Raw genomic sequence first — 22,438 nt, 5'->3', positions numbered from 1 at the left:
GCAATGGGCTGTGTCTAATATTAAAGTTATACAAACAGTTTTTGGAGCAATGAAGGCTGTTATTAATTGGAGAATATCTGGGGCTTCAGAGTGCCATTTTACCTTTCCAGCTATTTAGGTCTCTCCGCCAGGTTTGTACCATAGACCAACCTACTCTACAAAAGCCAGTGAGATGGGAGAAAGGGATCAAGGGCAATAACAAAGGAAAGCTGGCACAAGGGCAAGGAGTGAGGAATTTTTAATTGAAACTCCTGCAGACAGCTGAAAACTAAAATATTCTCAGTTTGTAGCCTTAGTGAGATTCAAACCTGCTCCTGATTCAGTTCAACATGTGAACATGCTGACATTAGACTCACTGAGGCTCTCTCCGTGGTAGAGAGAAGAAAGAACCGAGGACAAAATGCAACAAGGTCAATACTTGCCTCAAAGACCCAGGAACCAGTCTCGGACCTATACTCCAGGAAGCGAGCGCCCTGCTTGCGCGATGAACTCTCCAGTCTCTCCTCAAAACCCATCTCCATCAGGCGTTCAGGTGACTTGATCAGACAGCGAGTGGTCTTGTCAGTAGGCCAGACTCCATCCAACGTTACCTCAGCTCGTCTTTGCAAAGAGAGAGGCAGTGGAGGAGCGGGTGGGAGAAGAGCGAGCATTTATAGTTATTATAGTGTTTGTCATGAAGCCCCTTTACAGCCAATGAAGTATGTTTAAATTGTAGTATTGCAAGATGAATAGTTCAAACACAAAGCATGGCTTTTGGCTAATGGAACCCATGTAACTTCACCCCAACAAAAGGCATCATTTGTAGAGAAAATTTCCTAAATTAATACTGAGAATATGGAACATCAGTTCCTATGGAGAAAGTGGAAGAACTGGGATTGTTCTCCTTATAGCAGAGGTGGTTAGGGGAGCTTTAATAGGAATGCAGAATTATGAAGGATTTCTCCCTTGCTATTATTTCCACTGGTGTGATGGGTAGTAACCAGTCGACAATTTTAGATGTATGATAAAACAGCCAAGGAAAACACTTTGTCACAAAACAGTTTTAGGATCTGGAACATGTTGGCTGAAAAGGTCAGTGGAAGCAAATTCAATGGAAAATTTCAAAAGGGACATGGATAAATACTTATCAGGCATTTTTCAGGCTGTTTGGAACAGGCACGTGAATAGGGGTATTGGGTAAGCTGTTACAAAAGAGCCAGCACAGGTACAATGGGCCAAATAGCCCCTTTCTGTTCTGTGTCACGGAACCTGGTGAGGCAGTCAAACAAGGAAAGAAATCAAAGGTTCAGGTGGAGGAGTTGGATTAAGTGAACATTGCAGACAACAGAAGAACACAAAACAGTGATTAAAATACATATACAAGGGCAATGAATATAAAAAAAAGCAAGGAAATCTTAAAATTAGGTCACAGTTCGAGCATCACATGCCTCTCTGGGCATCCTGCTGTAGAAATCCTATTGAGGACTAAAAGACAAGAAAAGGGAGCAGAGATCATTCAACAGCATCAGATCAGGAAGAAAGGAATAGGATTAAGAAGAAAGGATTAAGGAACGGGGAAAAGAAAGTCAAAGTTTAGCAAAGAGGTTAAGCAAACTGCTTGGCAAGTCAGTAACTGGGGACAGGTTAAATGCTGTTTCTACTTATACGATGCCTTTAACATGATAAAGTGTCCTGGGGGTTTAAAATTGACACTAAGCCACATTAGAAGATGAGGTCAGATGACTAAATACTAGGTTAAAATGTTCAGATTTAAGGAGTGTCTGAAAGACAGACAGATACCAGGAAGGTGAGCGGGGTGGGGGTGGGGATGGGGGAAAGAAGCTGAAGATTCGTTGCCAATTGTGGAGTGATTATGACTGGGTTTACAAAAGACCAGAATTACAACAGCACAGATATCATGGAAAGATGTACAGCTGGAAGAGGTTACAGACATAGCAAGGGTTGGGTTATGGAGAAATTTGAAAATAAGGTTGAAAACTGAACTGAAGTAGTGTTAAAATGTCAACTTTGTCTCTCTACAGATGCTGCTCGACCTGCTGGGTTTCTGCAGCATTCTGTTTTTGTTCCAAATTTCCAGCATCCACAATTGTCTTTAATTTGCTGAAATTGAAATGATGATATTGTTTGGCCGGGAGACGATGCAGCTTGAGACGAGTGCTGTTAGGGAATGGTACAAGTTAGGAAATGGACAGCAAGCTTTTGGAAGACCTCAAGTTTATGAAGAGTAGCACGACAGAGCCAGTGGCACATTGGACTGATCAAGCAGAGAGGCAACAAAGGCTTGAGAGATGTTCAGATGAGCTGCGTCAGGGTGAAATCAGGCAATGCCATGGATTTGGAAACAGGCAGTCTGGATGATGGTGTGGATAGTTTACTGGAAACTTATCTCGAGATTAAATAGGACCCTCAGGTTGCAAACAGTCTGGTTTAATCTCAGACTGTTGCCAGGAAGGGAAAGAAAAGTCATTAACTCAGGAACACAGCTTGGAGTGGGGATCAAAAACAAAGGGTTTAATCTTCCCAATATTTAATTGAAAATTATTTCTGTTACATCTGTACTGGATGAAGATAAGCAGTCAGAAAATTTAACAACAGCGGAGGAGCCAAGAGAAATGGTGGGGAGGTACAGCTGGATGTCATCAGCAAATGTGAAGACTAACACGTCATCTTTTGATGATGTCCCCAAGGAGGTGATCAGAATTAGGAGGGATTGATTCTGGAGAACAGCAGGAATAATGGTGCAAGAACAGGAACAGGAAAGTATTGAAAACAATTGTTTGGCTACAATTAGACAGATAAAAATGGACTAGGTGAATGTAATCCCCATTCAGCTGGACAATAATGCAGGGATGCTGGAAGAGGATAGTGTGATCCCTGCATCAAAAGATGCAGAGAAGTTGGAAAGCACAAGAAAGGACCATTGATCTTTATCTCAAAAGAGCTGCTTTGATAGTTAACTTTTTTTAATATTCAAGTAGAGGGCATTGCTGGTTTTATTGGCCATCTCTAACTGCCCAGAGTACAGTTAAGAGTCAACCACATTGCTGTGGGTCCAGAGTCATATGGTGACCAGACAGGTAAGGATGTCAGTTTCCTTCCCAAAGGACATTAGTGAAGCAGATGGGGTTTTCCAACAATTAGCAATGGTTTCATGGTCATCACTGCACTCTTATTTACAGACTTTTATTGAATTCAAATTCCACCATCTGTCATGGCGGGTTTCAAAGCTGGTTCCACAGAACATTACCTGGGTCTCTAGACTAACACTCCATCAATAACACCACTAGGCTGTCACATCCCAACTGTCACTGACGATGGTAACCTGACTACAGGGATTCAAACGTGGACTTCTGGGATTGGGAATCGGGTGGACGTTTTGGGTGAAACCACTCTACGTTCACTCGGGCATCAATTGATCTTGGGACCACTGTGCAGCTGCAATGCTGAGAATGGAATATAGCACTTCTGCTGGGACCTCACTCAAACTTCAGACAATTTGTGTCCTTGTGAATTTCAAACACCCGCATGCCCCAAGGTTTGGACAACCTTTGATCACATTAGCATTGCATGCGTCACTCCCAATGCAGCCATTCTGATTTGTACCTGTTCAGGCCCTCACCCACTGGGGGCTTTTTCTCATCATCCAGGTAGACGATCACCTCCTTCCTGCGGACATGCACAATCTCATCCAAATTCATGTTGGTGAGATTCACAACGCCAGGGAAGTATATAGAACCGTAACCTGGGTTTTAAAATAAGCAGGTTAACAGCAAATATCTGGCACGCACCACCCTGAGACCATGCTCCCTTATTACCCCACCAGATAGCCTCCTCTCACCCTGCCCTCCTCTTTAATCCCTTACACCTTGCAGAAAGGTTACATTTTACACTCCTGGTAAACAGATTTTACCAGCTTTCCCAAAACTGAAAAACACAGTGAACAAGTTTGCAAAGAAAGGGGAAGTGACTGAATAACAGTTCATTACAATCGGATCTGTATTTTGGTTCATTCCGTAGAACGGGTGTGTCACTGGCAAAGCATGCACTTACTGTTCATCCCTAGCCATCTTTGACAGGTATTGGTGAGTTGTCTTCATCATAAGACATAAGATCATAATTAGGTCATTTGGCCCATCAAGTCTGTCCTGCTTGATATGTGCCTGATGTTTCTCAACCCCATCCTCCTGCCTTCTCCCCTTACTAGTCAAAAACCCAGCTTGGTCTTAAATACAGTGACCTGGCCTCCACAGCAGTGAGTTCCACAGGTTAACCACAGTCTGCGTGAAGAAATTCCTTAATCTAAAAGGGGTGTCCTTTCACTGAGGCGGAGCCTTCTGGTCCTAATCTCTCCTACTGGTGGAAACATTTACTCCACATGCACTCTATCCAGGCCTCTCAGTATTCTGTAAGTTTCAATCAGATCCCCCTCTCAATCTTCTAAACTCCATCAAGCATAGACTCAAGAGTCCTCAACTACTCCTCAAATAAGCCATTGATTGACAGGATCATTCTCTTAAACCTCCTCAGGACCCCCTCCATATAGAGTCCGAAACTGCTTTCAATATTCCAAATGTAGTCTGACCAAAGCTTTTAACAGCCTCAATAATACACCTCTTCCCTTGTATTCTAGCCTTCTTGAAATCAATGCTAACACCGCATTTGCCTTCCTAACGGCCAACTAAACCTGCATGATAACCCTAACAGAATCCTGAACTGGGACTCCAGTCACTGTGCTTCAGATTTCTGAAGCCTTTCTCCATTTAGAAAATAGCTTACACATCTATTCTTCCTACCAAAGTGCATAAACTCACATCTTCCCACACTGTATTCCATCTGCCACTCCTTTGCCCACTCTCCCACCCTAAACAAGTCTTTCTGCAGCCTCCCCACTTCCTCAACACTATCTGTCCCTCAACCTATCATTGTGTTATCTGCAAACTTAGCAACAATGCCCTCAGTTCCTTCGCCCAGATCTTTATATACAATGTGAATAGTTGGGGTCCCATAATGGACCCCTTCACAAGTCCACTAGTCACTGGCTGCCATCTCAAAAAAGACCCCTTGTCCTTACTCTCTGCTTTCTGCTAGTCTGCCAATCCTCTAGCCATGCCAGTACCCTGGCCCTTAACAGCATGGGCTCTTATCTTATTTAGGAGTCTCCTATGCAGCACCTTGTTGTGCCTTCTGGCAATCCAAACAAATCACGTACAAACAAATCTCGTTATCTCCTCAAAGAATTCTAACAGATTTGTCAGGCGTGACCTCCCCTTGATGAAGCCGTGCTGACTCTGCCCTATTTTGTCATCCACTTCCAAGTGCACTGCAATCCCATTCTTAAAAAATGAACTCTAAAATCTTACTAACAACTGAGATCAGGCGAGCAGGGCTATAGTTTGTCTTCTGACTCCCTCCCTTCTCAAGCAGGGGTGTTACACCAGCCATTTGAGTCCTTTAGCAATCACTAGAGTCAAGGAGGGTGCTATAAAAAAAAAATCACAGCCAAAGCCGCCACAATTTCCATAATTGTCTCCTTCAGAACTCTAGGGCGTAGTCCATCCGGTCCAGGTGATTTATCCACCTTCAGACCTTTCAGCTTCCCCAGTACCTTCTCCTCAGTGATAGCTGCTACACCCATCTCTATGCCTTGACTCTCTTGAAGTTCTGGCAATGCTTTTTTCTGCTGTGAAAACTGATACAAAGTACCTGCCTATTCAGCTCCTGTGCCATTTCTTTGTTCCCCATTACTGCCTCTCCAGCCTCATTTTCCAGTGGTCCAATATCCACTCTTGCCTCCCACCATTTAGGTATCTAAAAAAAATTTACAATCTTCTTTTTTATTGCTAGGTAGCTTACTCTCATTTCATTTTCTCCCCCCTTATTACTTTTCCAGTTGTCCACTGGAATTTTTAAATGCTTCCCAACCCTTTGGCTTCCCACTAATCTTTAATGCAACATACGCCTTTTCTTTTGCTTTTATGCTGTCCCTGACTTTCCTTGGTTTCTGCATCCTCCCCTTGGTATCTTTCTTTTTCCTTGGGATGGATTTCTGCTGTACCTCCTGAATTACCCCAAGAAACTCTTACCATTGCTGCTCCACGGTCTTCCCTGCTAGACTCCTCTTCCAATCACCGCTGTCCAGTTCCTCCCTCATTTCTTTGTAGTTCCCTTTACTCAATTGTAATATCATTACATCTGATCCCTGCTTCTCCCTCTCAAACTGGAGGGTGAGTCTTAGAGACCTGACATTACTTGCATGACATTACTTGTCACTTATCGGCCCATCTAGATGTTATGCAGGTTTTGCTGCCTGCCCATTAAAAGGTATTAGACTCTGTGCAGACTATTAACAGCCTCAATTTGCCAAGTCACCCTCACCCCAGTTGTATCACTTGTTGAGCACTCACCTTTGCGGCCAATGGTAAAGTTCTCCACGATACATTCTCCGTTCTCATTCACTTGTTGGGCCAGTTCGTCCATGGAAGGGATGGTGTAGTAACCGACTCGAGTCAGCACTATGCCTAAAACAGATTGCACTCCAACGTCAGTGCAGTTTGGATAAATACAACAAAAAAGCAAGCATTGTATCATATCATCAGGGCTACAGGGGAAAAACAAACACCTGGACTAGCACTAATCACAAGTAGGCTCACAGAATCCCAGGTTAGCTATGATTTGCGTGGCCGTGGGGAGTCTGAATTCCATGTTTACTTAGGTTTTCTGAGGCTGCAGCCAATGTCCTACTATTTGAAGGGTTGTACTAAGTTGTACTTCAGCCCCACACTCTGACCTTTGGCCATGTGGGGCGAAAGTACATTAGAAACCTTCCTCATTAGGCTGCTACTGGCCCTGCCTAAAGTTGTAATTGACACATCCAGGCTGCTGAGTGGGTCACATCGTCCAACTGCCTGCCCCACTTTCGCGGTTATGAAAGGGCCCATTCAGTCCACTTTCTCTCCTTCAGCTGAAGGAAGAAGTCACCTATTCTAACCCCATCTTCCAGCATATAGGTCATACCTTGCAGGTTAAAAGCCTTCAGGTGTGAATGAGCGGAGGGCTTCTGCCTCAACCTCCAAACTGGGCAATGAAGTCTCGATTTTTCTCAAGTCACCTTTAAGCTATCAACCACCTTAAACCTGGGCCCCTGACCATTGGTCTCTCTGCTTAGAAGAAATCCATCTCTACTGTGCATCCACCCAAGCCACTCAATTTTAAACACCTTTAAGTCACCCTTCAGCTTCCCCTATACTAAAGAAAACAAAACAATCTTATCTTTCTTCACAGCTATCATTTCACAGCCCTGGTGACACTGTTGTAAATCCCCTCTGTACTCTCCAGAACAATTACATTCTTGTTATAAAGGTGGTGCCTAGAACAGTCACAAAACTCCAATCTTGGTCTAACCAATGTGTCTGAAGGTTCCAGCATTGCATGCCTCTTGGGTATTCAACACCTTGTCCAGTGAAGGAAAGCATCCTGTATGTCTTTCTAAATACCTTATCCACCTATCCAAGCACCTTCACAGCTGTGGAGGTCTGCCCCCAGAGGAGGTATGCAGTGGTTATTGGTGGGTTTGAGCTGCTTGCTACATGTCCAGTGGGTGTCACAGGACTGGAAATCTTTAGCAGTCCCCAAGACAGGTGCTAATTTTGATAAATTTCCTTTGTTTTTTGTTACAGTGCCCTTAAGGGGTTAATCATTTGATGACTGCTACAAACAGTACTAAGCCCCTTATTGAAACAGTGTCTAAATTCTGAATCCAATACAATCCTTCATCAGGTGGCCTTCTGGAGACAAACTGGAGTTGATCGCCAGTTCACAGCTAAATTTAACATTAGCCATATTACACACAGGACAGATAGAGCAAAAACAACTTTCAAAACAAAAATTAGTGAGACTTTTTTTTATTACAACGGTCTAATAACACTATTACTTAATGCCAGATCCCTCTCGTTAAATGAATTCCTTTTACAAACTGCCATGTTGAGATTTCAAATCCCAATTTTTGATTATCAGACCAGGTTTCTGTAATACTAGGCCGGTAACATAACCACTGTTCTAGCTAGGGCTCAAAACCAGCCAGGGGAAATTTAACATCTGGTCAAGACAACAGACAAATGGGATCAAAGGTTATGGGGAGAAAGCAGGATTAGGCTATCGAATTAGACGATCAGCCACGATTGTGACGAATGGTGGAGCAGGCTCGAAGGGCCGAATGGCCTCCTCCTACCCCTATCTTCTACGTTTCCTGCCTTTTCCCTATAACCCTTGATACCTTTTCTAAGGAAAAAAAAAAGTCTCTCTATCTCCAACCTGAATATACTTAATGACACATATCACACTATTGTGGAGACTAATTCCACAGCATGGTCAGTGTACTGGCTCAGCAGTTAGCACTGCTGCCTCACAGCACCAGGGATGGGTTTGATTCCAGACTCAGGCAATTGTCTGTGTGCAGTTTGCACATTCTCTCTGTATCTACATGGGTTTCTGCGGGGTGCTTCGGTTTCCCCCACAGTCCAAAGATGTGCAGGTTAGGTGGACTGGACATGCTAAATTCCCCATTGTGTCCAGGGATATGCAAGCTAGGTGGGTTAGCCATGGGAAGTATGGTTTTATGGGGATAGGATTGAGGATGTGGGGCTCTCGGGATGCTCTTGAGGGTTGGTGCAGACTTGATGGGCTGAATGGCCTCTTTTCATGCTGTATGGATCCTACGATTTTTCTATACAAGATTCACTACCCTTGGAAGTTCATAATAACAGAGAGCAGCTCGAACCCCTTCACAAATTCTTCATCTCTATCTTAACAGGGCAATCCTTACTAAAAGAATCCCTAGTGTGGAAACAGGCCATTTAGCCCTACTGCACCCACACTGGACCCATCTCCCTACCCTATCCTTGTAACCCTGCATTTCCCATGGCTACTCTACCTAGCATGCACATCCCCAAGCACTATGGGCAACTTAGCACTGTCAATCCAAGGACTGTGGGAGGAAACCAGAGCACCCAGAGAAAACCCACGCAGAGAACACACAAACTGCACACCCGAAGGTGGCATCGAACCTGGGTTCCTGGTGGTGAGGCAGCACTGCTAATCCACTGTGCCACCCCATCCTAGACTCTCCCATTAATAGAGTCTCATCAACATTTACCCTGCCATTCCCCCTAAGAATCTTATACGTTTAAAAGCAAATGTCACAAGCAAATTCCTAGATCTAATTGCAAATACTAGCTAGACAACTATAAAAGATAACTCCTTAGCCTACAGTGGGGCTCACCTGCTGGATGAGGCGGCAAATTATCATTGATCTCAGACTCCCTCTCCTCATTCAGGGACCCATCGATGTAGCATGGATCTTCACTGGTCCCTTCCAATGTGCCATTTCGCAGGTTGTTCCTTAAGTTCATCTCAGTGATGGTATCATCCATGGCAGAGTTCTGGTGTCTATTGCTGTTTACTCCCTCGGGTGTCTGTGGGATTGGTTTGACTATGGTGTTGGTGTAGCATTTATTCACCTGCTGGTCATCATCCTCTCTCTCCAACCTGCATTCTGGCTCACTGTGAGGAGGAACCAAGACACTAATTAATTGCAGCATTCATTTATGACAAAGATGGAGATTGTAGACAGCACACAAAGGGGTCTTGATATCAGGAATGGCTCCAGAGGTTTTTCTGAATGAAATTTGAGATTCAGATTGAGAAATCAACAAGAAAAAGTCTTGACTTACTGGACATCTCTATTCCAATTACCCAGCACATGTATAATTCCATGGTGAAGCTGACATTGTGCTCTCCACGAAAAGTACAGCTAGGTGTCAGAGGTGAGATGATGGGAGATAGGGTGAGAGGCTGGCGAAGGAAGAAAAGAATTCACAATAGCAACTGAGAAGGGGAGTTAAATAAATGCTTGAGAAAGGAAAAGTTTGCAGGATTATGGGAAAAGAGCAGCGAAGTGGCATTGATTGTACAAGTATTTCCAAACATTTGGAAAAGTATAGTCCACTATTCTATAATTCCTCCCACTCTTCTCATTAGTTGAATATAAATGGAAGGCTATTTTGCAGGACCACGCTTGGTAGTTTGGGTGACTTTAACCTTCATATAGATTGAGAAAATCAAACTGACCGAGATAGCCACGTGAAGAAATCCAGAGTACATTTTTTGCTACTTATAGGATGTGGGTGTTGCTGGTTGGGCCAGAATTTGTTCCCACCCACAAGTGCCTTTGAGAAGGTGGCACTGAGTTGCTTTCTTGAACCATTGCAGTCCATTTACTATAGCTAGACCCACAATGCTGTAATGGAAGGAATGCCAGGATCTTGTATTAGTTTCATTACAGGACTGATTACTAACAGAAGACAAAGTTAGATATGGGGAGAATTTTCAAAATAGCAACCTTTTAGTAGTTGAGTACCAGTGGGATCAGTGTTAGGGTCACAATTATTTACAATATAAATTAATGTCTTGGACGAGGAAAGAAAATGTATTGTGGCCAAGTTTGCAGATGAAATAAAAACAGGCAGGAAGGCAAGTGATGAGGAAGACATGAGGCGTCTTCAAAGGGATACAGACAGGTTAAGCGACTAGGTAAAGACTTGGCAGATGAAATATAAAGTGGGAAAAATGCGAGATTATGTACTCTGGCAGAAAGAATACAAGAGCATTTTTTTTGAAATGGAGAAAGACTGCAGAAAGCTACACCACAGACAGTTTTGAGGTCCTCATGTATAAATCATTAAAAGCTAGTATCCAAGTTCAGCAGGTAATAGGGAAGGCAAATGGAATGTTGGCCTTGATTTCAAAAGGAAGAGAGTATAAAATTAGGCAAAATGTTGCTAAAACTATAAGACACTAGTGAGACCACACCTAGAATACTGTGATCAGCTTGGGTCCCCTTATCCAAGGGAAGATGCACTTCTATTGGAAGCAGTCCTGAGAAGGTTCACTAGACTGATACCAGGCACGAAAGGATTGTCTTACGAGTTGAGGTTATGAGCACAAGTAGGCCACACAGCCCTCTGAGTCTGCTCTGCCATTCTATAATATCACGGCAGATCAGATTTTTACCTCAACTCCACATTCTTGCATATTGCTGATAATCTTTCATAATCAAGAATATATACCTCTTCTTTAAAAATTCGGCATTCACTACCTTTTGAGGAGTGGAATTCCAAACAAACAGTCTCAATCCTCAGACAGAAAGAGATGGAGTAAGTCGAGTCTGTACTCAAAATTTAGAAGGATGAGAGGCGACCTTATAAAAACATACAAGATATTTAGGGGCTTGATAGAGTAGATGCAGAAAGATTGTTTCCCCTTGTGGGAGACTCTAGGGGCAGAGGACATCACTCAGAACAAAAAGCCTTTGTCTCAGAGGGTTGTGTATCTGTGGAATTCTTTACTGCAGAGGGCAGTCAAGACTGGGTCATTAAGCATGTTTAAGACTGACAGACTGATTTTTAATCAGTAGGGGAATTGAATGGAGATCAGGATTATCAGATCTTCCATCATCTCTTCGAATGGCAGAGCAGACTAGATGGGCTGAATGGCCTACGTCTGCACCTGTGTCTTATGATCTTATTGTACTCACTTCTCTCCATTCTCTGGATAGTCTGATGGTGAGGCCAGGTCGTTTGGTTCCTTGCAGAGTACAGGTGAGCCCAAAGTAGAGTTATTCATGCTCTTCAGTACCAGTTTCTTGATGCTCTTCCTGCGAAGGATAGTTTGGTCAAATAGGATTAAATGGTTAATAGGTATGGTAGTATAGTTAAATTATCAATAATCCAGAGACAACAGTTCAAATCCCAAATTTAAATATAACTAAAATTAAATCTAAAGAACTAGTCTCATAATTACTCAAAAACTAATCCCACTGCCCTACTGTGTCCCCCATAGCCATGCATCAATCCCAACTGACCCTTTTACACTGGACTCTGTCCGAAAAACTCCATCTTTCACTGATTATTTGCTTGATATTCCAGACCGCTACCTCATGTATTCCATACTCAAATCATGTGAAGAAATCTCCAAATTTTGCAAGAACACAAAAATAAGTGGGAGGGTTGTGATGAGGATGTAAAGAATCTGGAAGGGAATATTAGTAAAGCTGAGTGATTGGGCAAAAAAATTGGCAGATGGAGTTTAATACAGGAAATTGTGGTCATGCATTTTGACAGGAAGAATTAAAAGGCAGGCTATTATTTAAATGGAGATACTGGAAAAAGGAATGTAGTATAGAGGGAACTGAGCGTTCTTGGAAAATGCGGGGGTTGTCGGTGGTGGAGGTCGCCACACTGTTAATCCAGAGACCCAGGTAACTTTCTGGGAACTTGGGTTTGAATCCCTCCGTGGCAGATGGTGGAATCTGAATTCAATAAAAATCTGAATGAAGAATCGAATGATGAACATGAAACCATTGTCAATTATCAGGAAGTAATGTTCCTCAGGGAGGGAAACTGCCATCCCTACCCAGTCTGGCCTACATGTGACTCCAGACCTACAGCTATGTGTTTGAATCTTAACTACCCTCTGGGCAATTAGGGACGACCAGTAATGATGGCACAGCCAGAGATGCCTACATCCCATGAATGAATTAAAAAAAAAAGTTAGATCAACCTGAATACCCACTACACAGAAATCTCCTTCAAACCTGTGCAGATTTAAACTTTGTTTAGCCTTTACTGTTCCAGAGGCGATTGTCCCCATATCGCAATGCTCTTTATCTATAACTGGAAATTCCCTTCAAATTATCACGATAAATCTATGCCATCCGCACTCTGCAATTTTAAATGTATTTTCTTTGCTAGGGTGTCCAAAAACTGCACACTGGTCTAATTGGCTTTTCAAAACATGTATTACTGTTAATATTCTCAAACCTTCTTTTATAAAATTGACACTGTTGCTAGTTTTAAAAATCTTCACACAACCACCCTGTTTAGGTAAACTGTGTTTCTTGCATATCCTTTAGCATTTTTTTGCCAAGTCTATATAAAATTGCTTTCTCCTCCTCCCAAATTCCACTGTCCCATCTCAAACTTACCCATATTAAGCTGTATCCACTACCTCTCCGTTAACCTGTCTGGCTTTTGGAAGTATTTAACTTTCAGTAAAGTGAAATACCTTAAATACTGTTGAGAACACAAAAATACTTGCAGATTATGAGTAAAGGATAATTGAAAATTAGAACGCGGCCAGGATTGCAAGCGATTTACAATGAGACTTTCTGGAAGAGGTCTGCTGTCTGCTTTAGAAGAAAATTTCAAAAGATAGATGAAGATTATTTTATAAACTTAACTGCCTCTCAAATAGACTGAACTTTGGAAAGGACCTAGTGATGAAGGCTGCCTAGCAACAGCCTCTGGACTTTTGGTTTGTTTTGCCACAGACTGGAGAGTTGTTACAAGAAAACAGTGTTTTCTCACTGAGTAACAATATACACTTTTAGGAAAGTTAAAGAAATATTCGAGAAGTATTTCCTGAGAATCAGAGAAAGTTCTAGAAATCAATGTTTCCAATGTCCTCAAACTGACTGCTGAACTCATTAAGTCCTGTGTCGAAGTGGCCTGCTACCCGAACCAAGTGTCTTCCAACAATCAGTGACTGACAGCAACGTGATCCCTTTAACAATACTGACAAAGTCACCTTATTTTACCTTATTAGTTTGGAATTCAAATTAACAGGTTTTCCCAATTTTTTTCACTCAATTGCTCTGCTGCATTGTGTCTCATCCTGCATTAATGTATTTGGATTTGGATTTGGAGAGATATTGTTTAATCCTGATTTACAGCTTAGCTGATAACCAATTTGGCCACAAGTACAAGTTTGTTTCTAGTAAACAAGTTTATTTTTCAATTTATTGAAGAAACCTGGTATAAGTCTCTTACTTAAAAAACACATTGATCACTGAAGTGATCAAGTAAGACTTTTATACTGCCACAACAGCCATTTGCTAATTCCTTTCTCAGCAACATCCTGACCAGAGTCAGAGTCAACCTGCTTGGTTTAAAACTTAAAGCTTGGCAGATAATGGTCAATCAGCATTACTGGATGCATTTTCCACTGTAATGCACTGGCCAAAGAACTTTCCTTTCATGCAGTGTAACTATAAATCATTACAAAATGCCCTGGCAAGGGAAGTCAAAAAATTCTAGTAAAATGTCTTTTTTTAAGCAATACTAAGTGACAGGATTCTTTGAAAAGTTGAGAGCGAGAAGGAGAGAGGGGTAGACAGATAAAGTACGACAAAGAGGGAGGGGTAGGCAAGGGGAAAGCCAGAGCGAGAGCAGCATTGCAAGGTTTAAAGTAGTGTTTACCTGGGCAGGAAGGTGCCATTCGATAGAGATGTAGGTTCATCATCATCCAGTCCATCGAAGAGCTGAGACTTGGAGGACCCAGTGGCTTGCAGAGCTTTTGGCCGTACTCTGGTAGCAGGGCGGGGAGTCAGCTTGTAGTGGGTGGGGGTAGTCAGTGCCTTCTGCGCTGCTGGATTTGTGGGCTTCAATCGCTGCAATTTGGAAAGCAATGAATTTGAAAGCACTGGACCAGGTGGTTTCAATTTGACCCTGCTAGCTTGTTCTACCTTTGAGCTCGCCCATGCCAGATTGGTACCTCACACCATCATTTAGTTGTTGTAATTCCACGTCCTACTTCAGAAGACATCAATTTCAGCCTCTTGTTGCTCTCAGTTTGGTAATGCTGTGATTTTAAAACTGTCATGCCTCACAGGGACGGCACATTGGAAATCAAGCCCCACTAATCCCAGTGTCATTGCAAAAATCAAAGATTTTGTTTTTATAAAAATTACACAATTTCTCAATTCACCCAATTTTCAGACCGAAGCAAAGAACAGGTTTTTGTACCTAATCAGATTACTATTGCCAGTAAACAGGCTCTAGCTACAGTAAATAGTTATGAGCCATCCAGTAGTCAAAATTCTTAAGAACTCCTTATAAACTCTACACACACACACAGGCAAGGAAAAAAAAAATCTGGGTGTTATGGGCAGGGGGAGAAGTCTGGAAGGGAGTTCAGTTGAGCTTGTTCACATGAGCTGCTGAGATGGTACTTATACTGATCAGACCACTGCTTCTCCATCTTCCTTTTTCACATGCTCTCTCTTGAAGGCACAATGTGATGTAAACAGTCTCTGACTCATTAATAAGTCACAGTTTACTGGTCAAGCTGATTTTCTTCAGGCTTAAAAAGTGTATTTTGTAGCAGAGAGCTCCTGAGCTGGTGGTGTTCTGAGGTTTCTCTGTACCTTGTTCAGACCCCAAGCTCTTCAGCTACCTGCAAGCCAATCACAGTTGTTGACAAGCAGAAGGCCTTTATCATCAATAACTGGTCACTAGTCCACAGACAAATCAGCTACTTATTGCTGCCTGGATGTCCATTTGTGCACAGCCCCCTTGGCTCCAACTCACCCATAAACCATCTAGTTCTAAAACAGTTCTTTTTCCCCATTTCAGTCCACCATTAAAATGCAGAAAAATAAAAAGACACTTAAAATTCTTATCTTCATTTTCAAATCCAACAAAATTCATGCCCCTTTTGATCTCTAATCCCCTCCATCCTTACAACCCTGAGATCTCTACACTCCTGGGACTCTGGTTCCTTGAGCATCCCTGATTTTTAAACATCTCCCTCATGATCAAACCTGAATGGCTCCAATGTAAATTTGGAGATAACATCCCCTTATTTTGCATTTCACCCCAAGCACAGGAACAAAAAAAATTAAGTTGCTACATCATTTCAAATAATGTCACCTCTTACCCAAACAGCTGATCTTTATGTTGTTACCTCACATCCCAGTCAGAAAGTTATGGATGCAGGTAGTGTGCTAGGAAGGCTGCAATGTCAGAATATTAAACCACTGACTCCTGTCTCATCTCCGACAGACTGGGGAAACCAGAAGATTCCAAACAGTTTTGTTTTTATTCAGTCATGGGATGCGGGAGCAGCTGGCCAGGCCAGCATTTATTACCCATCCCTAAATTGCCCAGAGGGCAGTTAAGATTCAAGCATATTGCTGTGGGTCTGGAGTCACATGTAGGCCGGACTAGGTAAGGATGGCAGTTTCCTTCCCTAAAGGAAATTTTTAAAGATGGGTTTTTCCAACAATTAACGATGGATTCATGGTCGTTAGACTCCTAATTCCAGATGTTTTAGTGAAAGAAAATAAAGAGGCCACCTGCAATGGCAGGATTTGAACTCAGGTCCCAAGAACCTGACGTGTCTTTCTGGGTTAACAATCCAGCGATAATACCATTAGGCCAGATCTTCCTCTCAGACTGTTCCAAATAGTGCAAGCTGTTCTTCCACATTGTGTACAAAATAACACGTACAGTAGCGGAGTGAGACCAGCAATCTGAACATTGAACTAATGATCTGCAGATGTGAAGTTTAGATCCCACTGAGGCTGATGGAGAATTTAAATTCAGATAAATAACTAAATCAAGAACAAAAAGCTAATTTTGGTGATGGTGACTGTGTAGTTGCTGGATCATATCAAAATCCCAAATAGAGTCAAAGTTATACAGTATGGAAACAGGCCCTTTAGTCCAACTTGTCCACGCCAGATATCCTAAAGTAATCTAAGTCCCATTTGCCAGCATTTGGCCCATATCCATCTAAACCCTTCCTATTCATATACCCATCCAGATACCTTTTAAATATTGCACTTGTACCAGTCTGCACACCACCTTGCAGCTCATTCCATTCACCCCACCACCCTCTGTGTGAAAAAGTTGCCCCTCAGGTCCATTTTAAATCTTTGCCCCTCTCACCTTAAACCTCTAGTGTTGAACTCCCCCACCTTAGGCAAAATACCTTGGCTATTCACTCTATACATGCCCCTCATGATTTTACAAAACTTCAGCCTCAAACGCTCTAAGGAAAAAGAGCCACAGGCTATTCAGCCTCTCCCTATAGCTCAAACCCTGGCAACATCCTTGTAAATCTTTTCTGAACCCTTTCAACCCCAGCAATGGTTCAGTAATGTCCCTTAGAGAAGGATGAGCACTTCCTAATCCAGTTAGCCACAGCAATGAGGCTTAATCTTCACTCCTTCAACAGCCTGAACAGCCTCCCCACTGAATCAAATTTTTTTTTTTTTTTTTTAAGAAAACAAGAAACTGTAACTGACCTGGACTCTAGTGGCTCATCACAGTCTCATGATGAATTAGGGATGGGCAATAATTGGCAATACTAGCAGAGACATATTTCCATGAGTTAATACAAATAGATATTTTCTTATTTTAAAAACCATGGAAGTCCTACTAAATTCAAAGCATTTTTGCACTGTTCCACGAGCAAGATGAATGCTGTTGGTCCATTGAGAACTATCAACAATCAGAAATGAATCATGAAAAGTCTAATAAGCATCATGTTTTAAACAGAAAATAGAATCATTTTTGTATCCTAACTTCGGTAACTTGGCTGATGAAGCATCAGATTTCTGACCATTTCACTCACTGTAAAGTTCTGAGAAATTGAAGCATCCTTGATAAAGAGAAAAGTACGGGGAAGCTGAAAGGGCAAGCCAATTCTACACAATATTGAGACGTATCCTGGCAGCCTGTTTTTTAAAAGCAACGTTATGAGGCTACATCAATGGCACGTAATGTTGAGACACCAATGCAGTCCACTTGTCAGAGCTGCACAAATAGAATGGCTGGGGACTGGCCCAGTGTCATTGTGAAATGTTGTCAATTGTTCCAGATGAGGGCCAAGGCCCTGGACCATGGACACATACCTGAGGAACAGCTTACCTCCTCTTTCTTCTTTGGATCAACCATAGGATTTCTGAACAATGGAGAATCTCCAAATGGGGTGTAGGCCAGAGCATTAAGCTGCTGCTGTAAAACAGCCTGCTGTGTGGCGGAGGCATTCGGGTCAGTCAAGCCTGTAACAGACAGAGATTGCAGAAGTAAAGTGAGCACAGAATAAGCCAACATACCATTTTCATTTTATTCCTCCTTGGGATGGAGGTGAGACCATTCCCAACTAATGAACTGAATACATTTGGATTTTCAAAAGGCTTTCCCTCAAGATCCAAATAAAGGTTACTACACAAGATACCAACTCAAGGTCTTTGTTGTGATATTGAAGCATGGATAGAGGATTGGCTAAAGAGTAGGAATGAGTAGAGGTGAGATAAATGGATTATTTTCTGGATATCAAACAGCAAGTACTGCCATTGGAATCAGTGCCGAGGTCTCAACTATTTATGTGTGTCTTTATGAGGAATGATTGATCAGGTTGTACTCATTTCCAGCCATGATCTCATTAAATGGCAAAACAGACTCAACAGGCTGAATGGCCTACGCATGTGTGCATGTCTTACAATGTTTAGAAAAACAAGGGGTAATCTTAGTGAAACACAAGATCCTAAGGGGGCGTGACAGGTTGGATGCTGAGAAGGAATCTAGGAGATGGGGGGCGGGGGTGGGTGGGGGTGGAGGAGAGCGGGTGGGTGTGGTAGTGGTGGTGGTGGTGTTGTTTCAAAATAAGAAGTCTCCCCTTAAGATGGAGATAAGCAGGACTTTCTTCTCAGAGGGTCAGTCTTTGGAATTCTTGTCCAAGGACACCAGTGGAGTCTGAATCATCAAACGCATTCAAGAAAGAGCTAAACAGAGTTTAAGTGAATCAAGGGTGAAAAGGATTGGAAGAAAGTTAATGTCACAATTAGATCAACCCGATCGAACCGAACGGAGGAGCATGCCGAGGGGGCTTAACCTGTTCATGCTGTCGTTCTACTCAATGTGGAGGCTGGATCTGAGCTCTGACCTGCCATTACGCAAAACAGAGTCCTCGAATCACTGACCTCCACTTGGAAAGGAAAGGAACGTGACACTGGCATGATGGGCCAAATGGTAACCTTCCCTCCCAAAATATGGACTACTGCCCATGTCATGGGGAACATTAGCTGGCTTCCTTAGCCATGGAGAACAATCAAACAGTGCCCACTTCCCAACAATAAAAGGAAGGGGCGATGGGGTTACGAGCCTGGTGCCTGCTCCTGATCAAGAGGAGCTGTACTACCCCTCCCCATTCTTGAAAACTGACACTAGCATATCTTGCTTCCCAATCAGGATGGCTCAGTCATTCAGCAGGAAGGTCATGACTCACTGAGCCACAGCCCGACTCTCCCTTTTAACTTTTCAGATTGGAGATCACTTTAACCCCACATCGTGTGGAGGTGCTAGTGTTGGATCGGGCCGGGGGGTGGACAAAGTCAGAAGTCACATGACACCAGGTTATAGTCCAACAGGTTTATTTGAAATCACAAGCTTTTGGAGCGTAGCCCCTTCATCAGGTGGACAGTGTCAGAGAAGCACACAGAATGCAGAATTTTTGGGGAGAGAGATCAAAAGATCATACCAACGCTGCGAGTGGATTGTCAAATACTAAGGTGAACAAAAATGTTAAAGAAAATTTTCCAGATACAGAACACTGAGGTGGGGTCACATGTAGAGCTACATGAACCCAAGATCACGGCTGAGGCCATCTTCACGGGTATGAATCTTGGCTATCAGTCTTTACTCGGCGATTCTGCATTGTTGGTGTATCTTGAAGGCCACTTACCCGAAGATCGGAGGCTAAATGTCCTTGACCGCTGAAGTGTTCCCCGACTGGGAGGGAACATTCCTGTCTGGGGTTTGTTGTGTGATGTCCATTCATCCATTGTCATAGTGTCTGCACGGTCTCACCAATATACCATGCCTCGGAACATCCTTGCCTGCAGCGTACGAGATAGACAACATTGGCTGAGTCACATGAGTGTCTGCTGTCTACTGTCTACATGGTGGGTGGTGTTCCCACGTGTGATGGTAGTATCCACGTCAGGTCATCGACAAGTCTTGCAAAGGTTGCTATGGACAGGGTTGAGAGCTGTTGTGGTCAATGTTGCCCTGAAGGCTGGGTAGTTTGCTGCGAAGTGGTCTGTTTAAAGCTTGGCTGTTGTTTGAAGGCGAGAAGTGGAGGTGTAGGCATGATCATGGCAAGATGCTTGACATCATTGATGACATGTTGAAGGCTGTGAAGAACATGGCATAGTCTCTCCATTCCAGGGAAGTACTGAATGACAAAGGGTTCTCTATCAATCGCAGCCTGTGTCTGTTTTCCGAGGAGATTGTTGCGGGTTTTTGCTGTAGCATGCCAGAACTGGCGATCGACGAGTTGAGCAATGTATCCTGTCCTTAAGATGGCATCATTCAAAATCTTTAGGGGTCTGTCACGTTCCTCCTCATCCAAGAAGATCCTGCATATGCGTAGGGCTTGTCCATAGGGGATGGCTTCTTTAATACGTTTAGGGTGGAAGCTAGACAAGTGCAGCATCGTGACGTTAACCATGGGCTTGCAGTAGAATGAGGTACTGAGGTGTCCATCCCTGATGGAGATGCAGGTGTCCAAGAATGAGATTGATTCTGAAGAGTAGTCCATGATAAGTCTGATGGTGGGATGAAACTCTAGGGAGGCGATGGCCTAGTGGTATTGCTGCTGGACTGTTAATTCAGAAGCCCAGCTAATGATCTGGGGGCCTGGGTTCAAATCCCGCCACAGCAGATGGTGGAATTTGAATTCAATTAAAAAACCTAGAATAAGAATCTAATGATGACGATGAATCCATTGTCAATTGTCAGGAAAAACCCATCTGGTTCACTAATGCCCATTAGGGATGGAACCTGCCATCTTTACCTGGTCTGGCCTACATGTGACTCCAGACCCACAGCAATGTGGTTGACTCTGGGCAATTAGGGATGGGCAATAAATGCTGCCCTGGCCAGCAACACCCTCATCCATTTATGAATTTAAAAAAAAACGTGTTGATATCACCATGTAGTTGTTTCAGTGATTCCTCGTCGTGAGACCAAAGCAAGAAAATATCAATGTACTGGTGATTACTGCTGGTTGGAGGTCCTGTACAGTGAAGTAGTCTTGCTTGAACTGGTGTATGAAAATGCTGGCATATTGGGACAAATCTGGGCCCCATGCTGTTCCAGGTGTACGGATGAAGAACTGGTTGTCAAAGGTGAAGACGTTGTGGTCGAGGATGAAGTGGATGAGTAGGATGGTGTCTGGAAATTGGCAGTTGGTGGTATTGAGTACTGAGGCTGTTGCGGTGATGCTGTCCTTGTGGGGGAAGCTGGTGTAGAGTGCTGAAATGTTCATTGTGACGAGGAATGTTCCTGGTTCGACTGGTCTGTGGGTGCTGAGTTTCTGTAAGAAATCTGTAGTGTTGCGACAGAAGCTGGCGGCTCCCTGTACAATGGGTTTCAAGATGCCAGAGAGGTTCTCACACAGGGTCCCATTGCCTGATACGATGGGACGTCCAGGTGTGTTGGCTTTGTCCATCTTCGGATGGCAGTAGAAGTCATCTATGAGTTACATATGCAGGACAAGTGTGCAGTGAAGGTCTGGATCAAAAGTCTTGACTAATCTGTCCAGTTGACGGGTGTGTTCTTTGGTCAGATCAGCAGGTAATTGTCGGTATGCTTCTTTGCAGTAGTCTGTTCTATTCTATGTGGCAATGGCTCCTCCTTTGTCTGCTGGTTTGATGACAATGCTGCCATTGGTCTTGAGAGCACGGATGGCGTTGTGTTGTGTTTGGGTGATGTTCTGCTGCTACCTTGTGAGCGTGGCTGATGAATCTGGCTTTAGCGCATCTCTTTATGGCTTGAACATACATCGAGCCGAGGGCAGCAGCCTCCTGGAGGGGTCCAATTCGACTCTTTGGTTGCTGCCCCACGGATGTCTGTTGACCGTTCTGGTTTGTTCGTTGTCTCAGTGGGCCGCTGCTGACATCTTGGGATTTGTGAAAGAATTCCTGCAGCCTCATTTGCCTGATGAATTCCTCTGTGTCTGCTGTGAGATCAACAGGGTCCATTTTGGTGGTTGAGCACAAATTGAGCCCTTGGCTGAGAACTGTGATTTTGTCCGGTTGAAGGGTGTGGTCAGACAAGTTGATGATGGATTTCACTGTGGTGGTACAGGTTTTAACCATGACACAAGGGGGAGGTTTGGTTACTGCTGGTGGTGATGCCAAGCTTCTCCTGTTTCTTGTTTTTGGTGTGTTATGATCTCTTTCTTTGTTTGCACAGTTTTGGATTACTTATTACTTTGGTTAGACTCTCAGCATGTGACTATCATGTTATTCCAGTCATTTGGTTTGTCTCCAGCACCACCTTAATTTTAATTTTTTGTAATTATCACTCTGCCTCATTTAATCAAATTACAGGTCATCCCTTCACTTGTTATTCAACTGTTGACACTTTTGATCACTGCAGAGACTTATTCAACACTGCACTCACACCATTTGTATGATCTTTCTATCTCTCTGCCCATAAACTCTGCCTGTGTGCTTCTCTCTGGCTTCACCCGAAGAAGGGACTACGCTCCAAAAACTTTGATTTCAAATAAACCTGAACTATAACCTGGT

The 22,438-nt window shown here is 43.2% G+C and overlaps 1 protein-coding gene across 2 annotated transcripts in view; it reads right to left on the bottom strand.

Annotated features, from left to right (window-relative positions):
- nup98 (nucleoporin 98 and 96 precursor) overlaps window positions 1–22,438 on the bottom strand; it is a 72,908-nt gene that overhangs the window by 24,892 nt on the left and 25,578 nt on the right. For both annotated transcript variants that reach the window (XM_048597606.1, XM_048597607.1), the window contains 7 exons: window positions 17,769–17,902; window positions 14,313–14,503; window positions 11,591–11,710; window positions 9,278–9,558; window positions 6,405–6,518; window positions 3,604–3,742; window positions 423–600 (listed from right to left, as the gene is read on the bottom strand). In XM_048597606.1, the coding sequence (XP_048453563.1) occupies window positions 423–600; window positions 3,604–3,742; window positions 6,405–6,518; window positions 9,278–9,558; window positions 11,591–11,710; window positions 14,313–14,503; window positions 17,769–17,902 (1,157 nt within the window). The remainder of the gene's footprint in view (window positions 1–422; window positions 601–3,603; window positions 3,743–6,404; window positions 6,519–9,277; window positions 9,559–11,590; window positions 11,711–14,312; window positions 14,504–17,768; window positions 17,903–22,438) is intronic.

The sequence above is a fragment of the Rhincodon typus genome, chromosome 6 (genome assembly GCF_021869965.1).
Source record: "Rhincodon typus isolate 14 chromosome 6, sRhiTyp1.1, whole genome shotgun sequence".
Taxonomy (NCBI): Eukaryota; Metazoa; Chordata; class Chondrichthyes; order Orectolobiformes; family Rhincodontidae; genus Rhincodon; species Rhincodon typus.
Note: the sequence above shows the minus strand (reverse complement) of the source record. Positions and strands in the feature narration are given on the sequence as shown.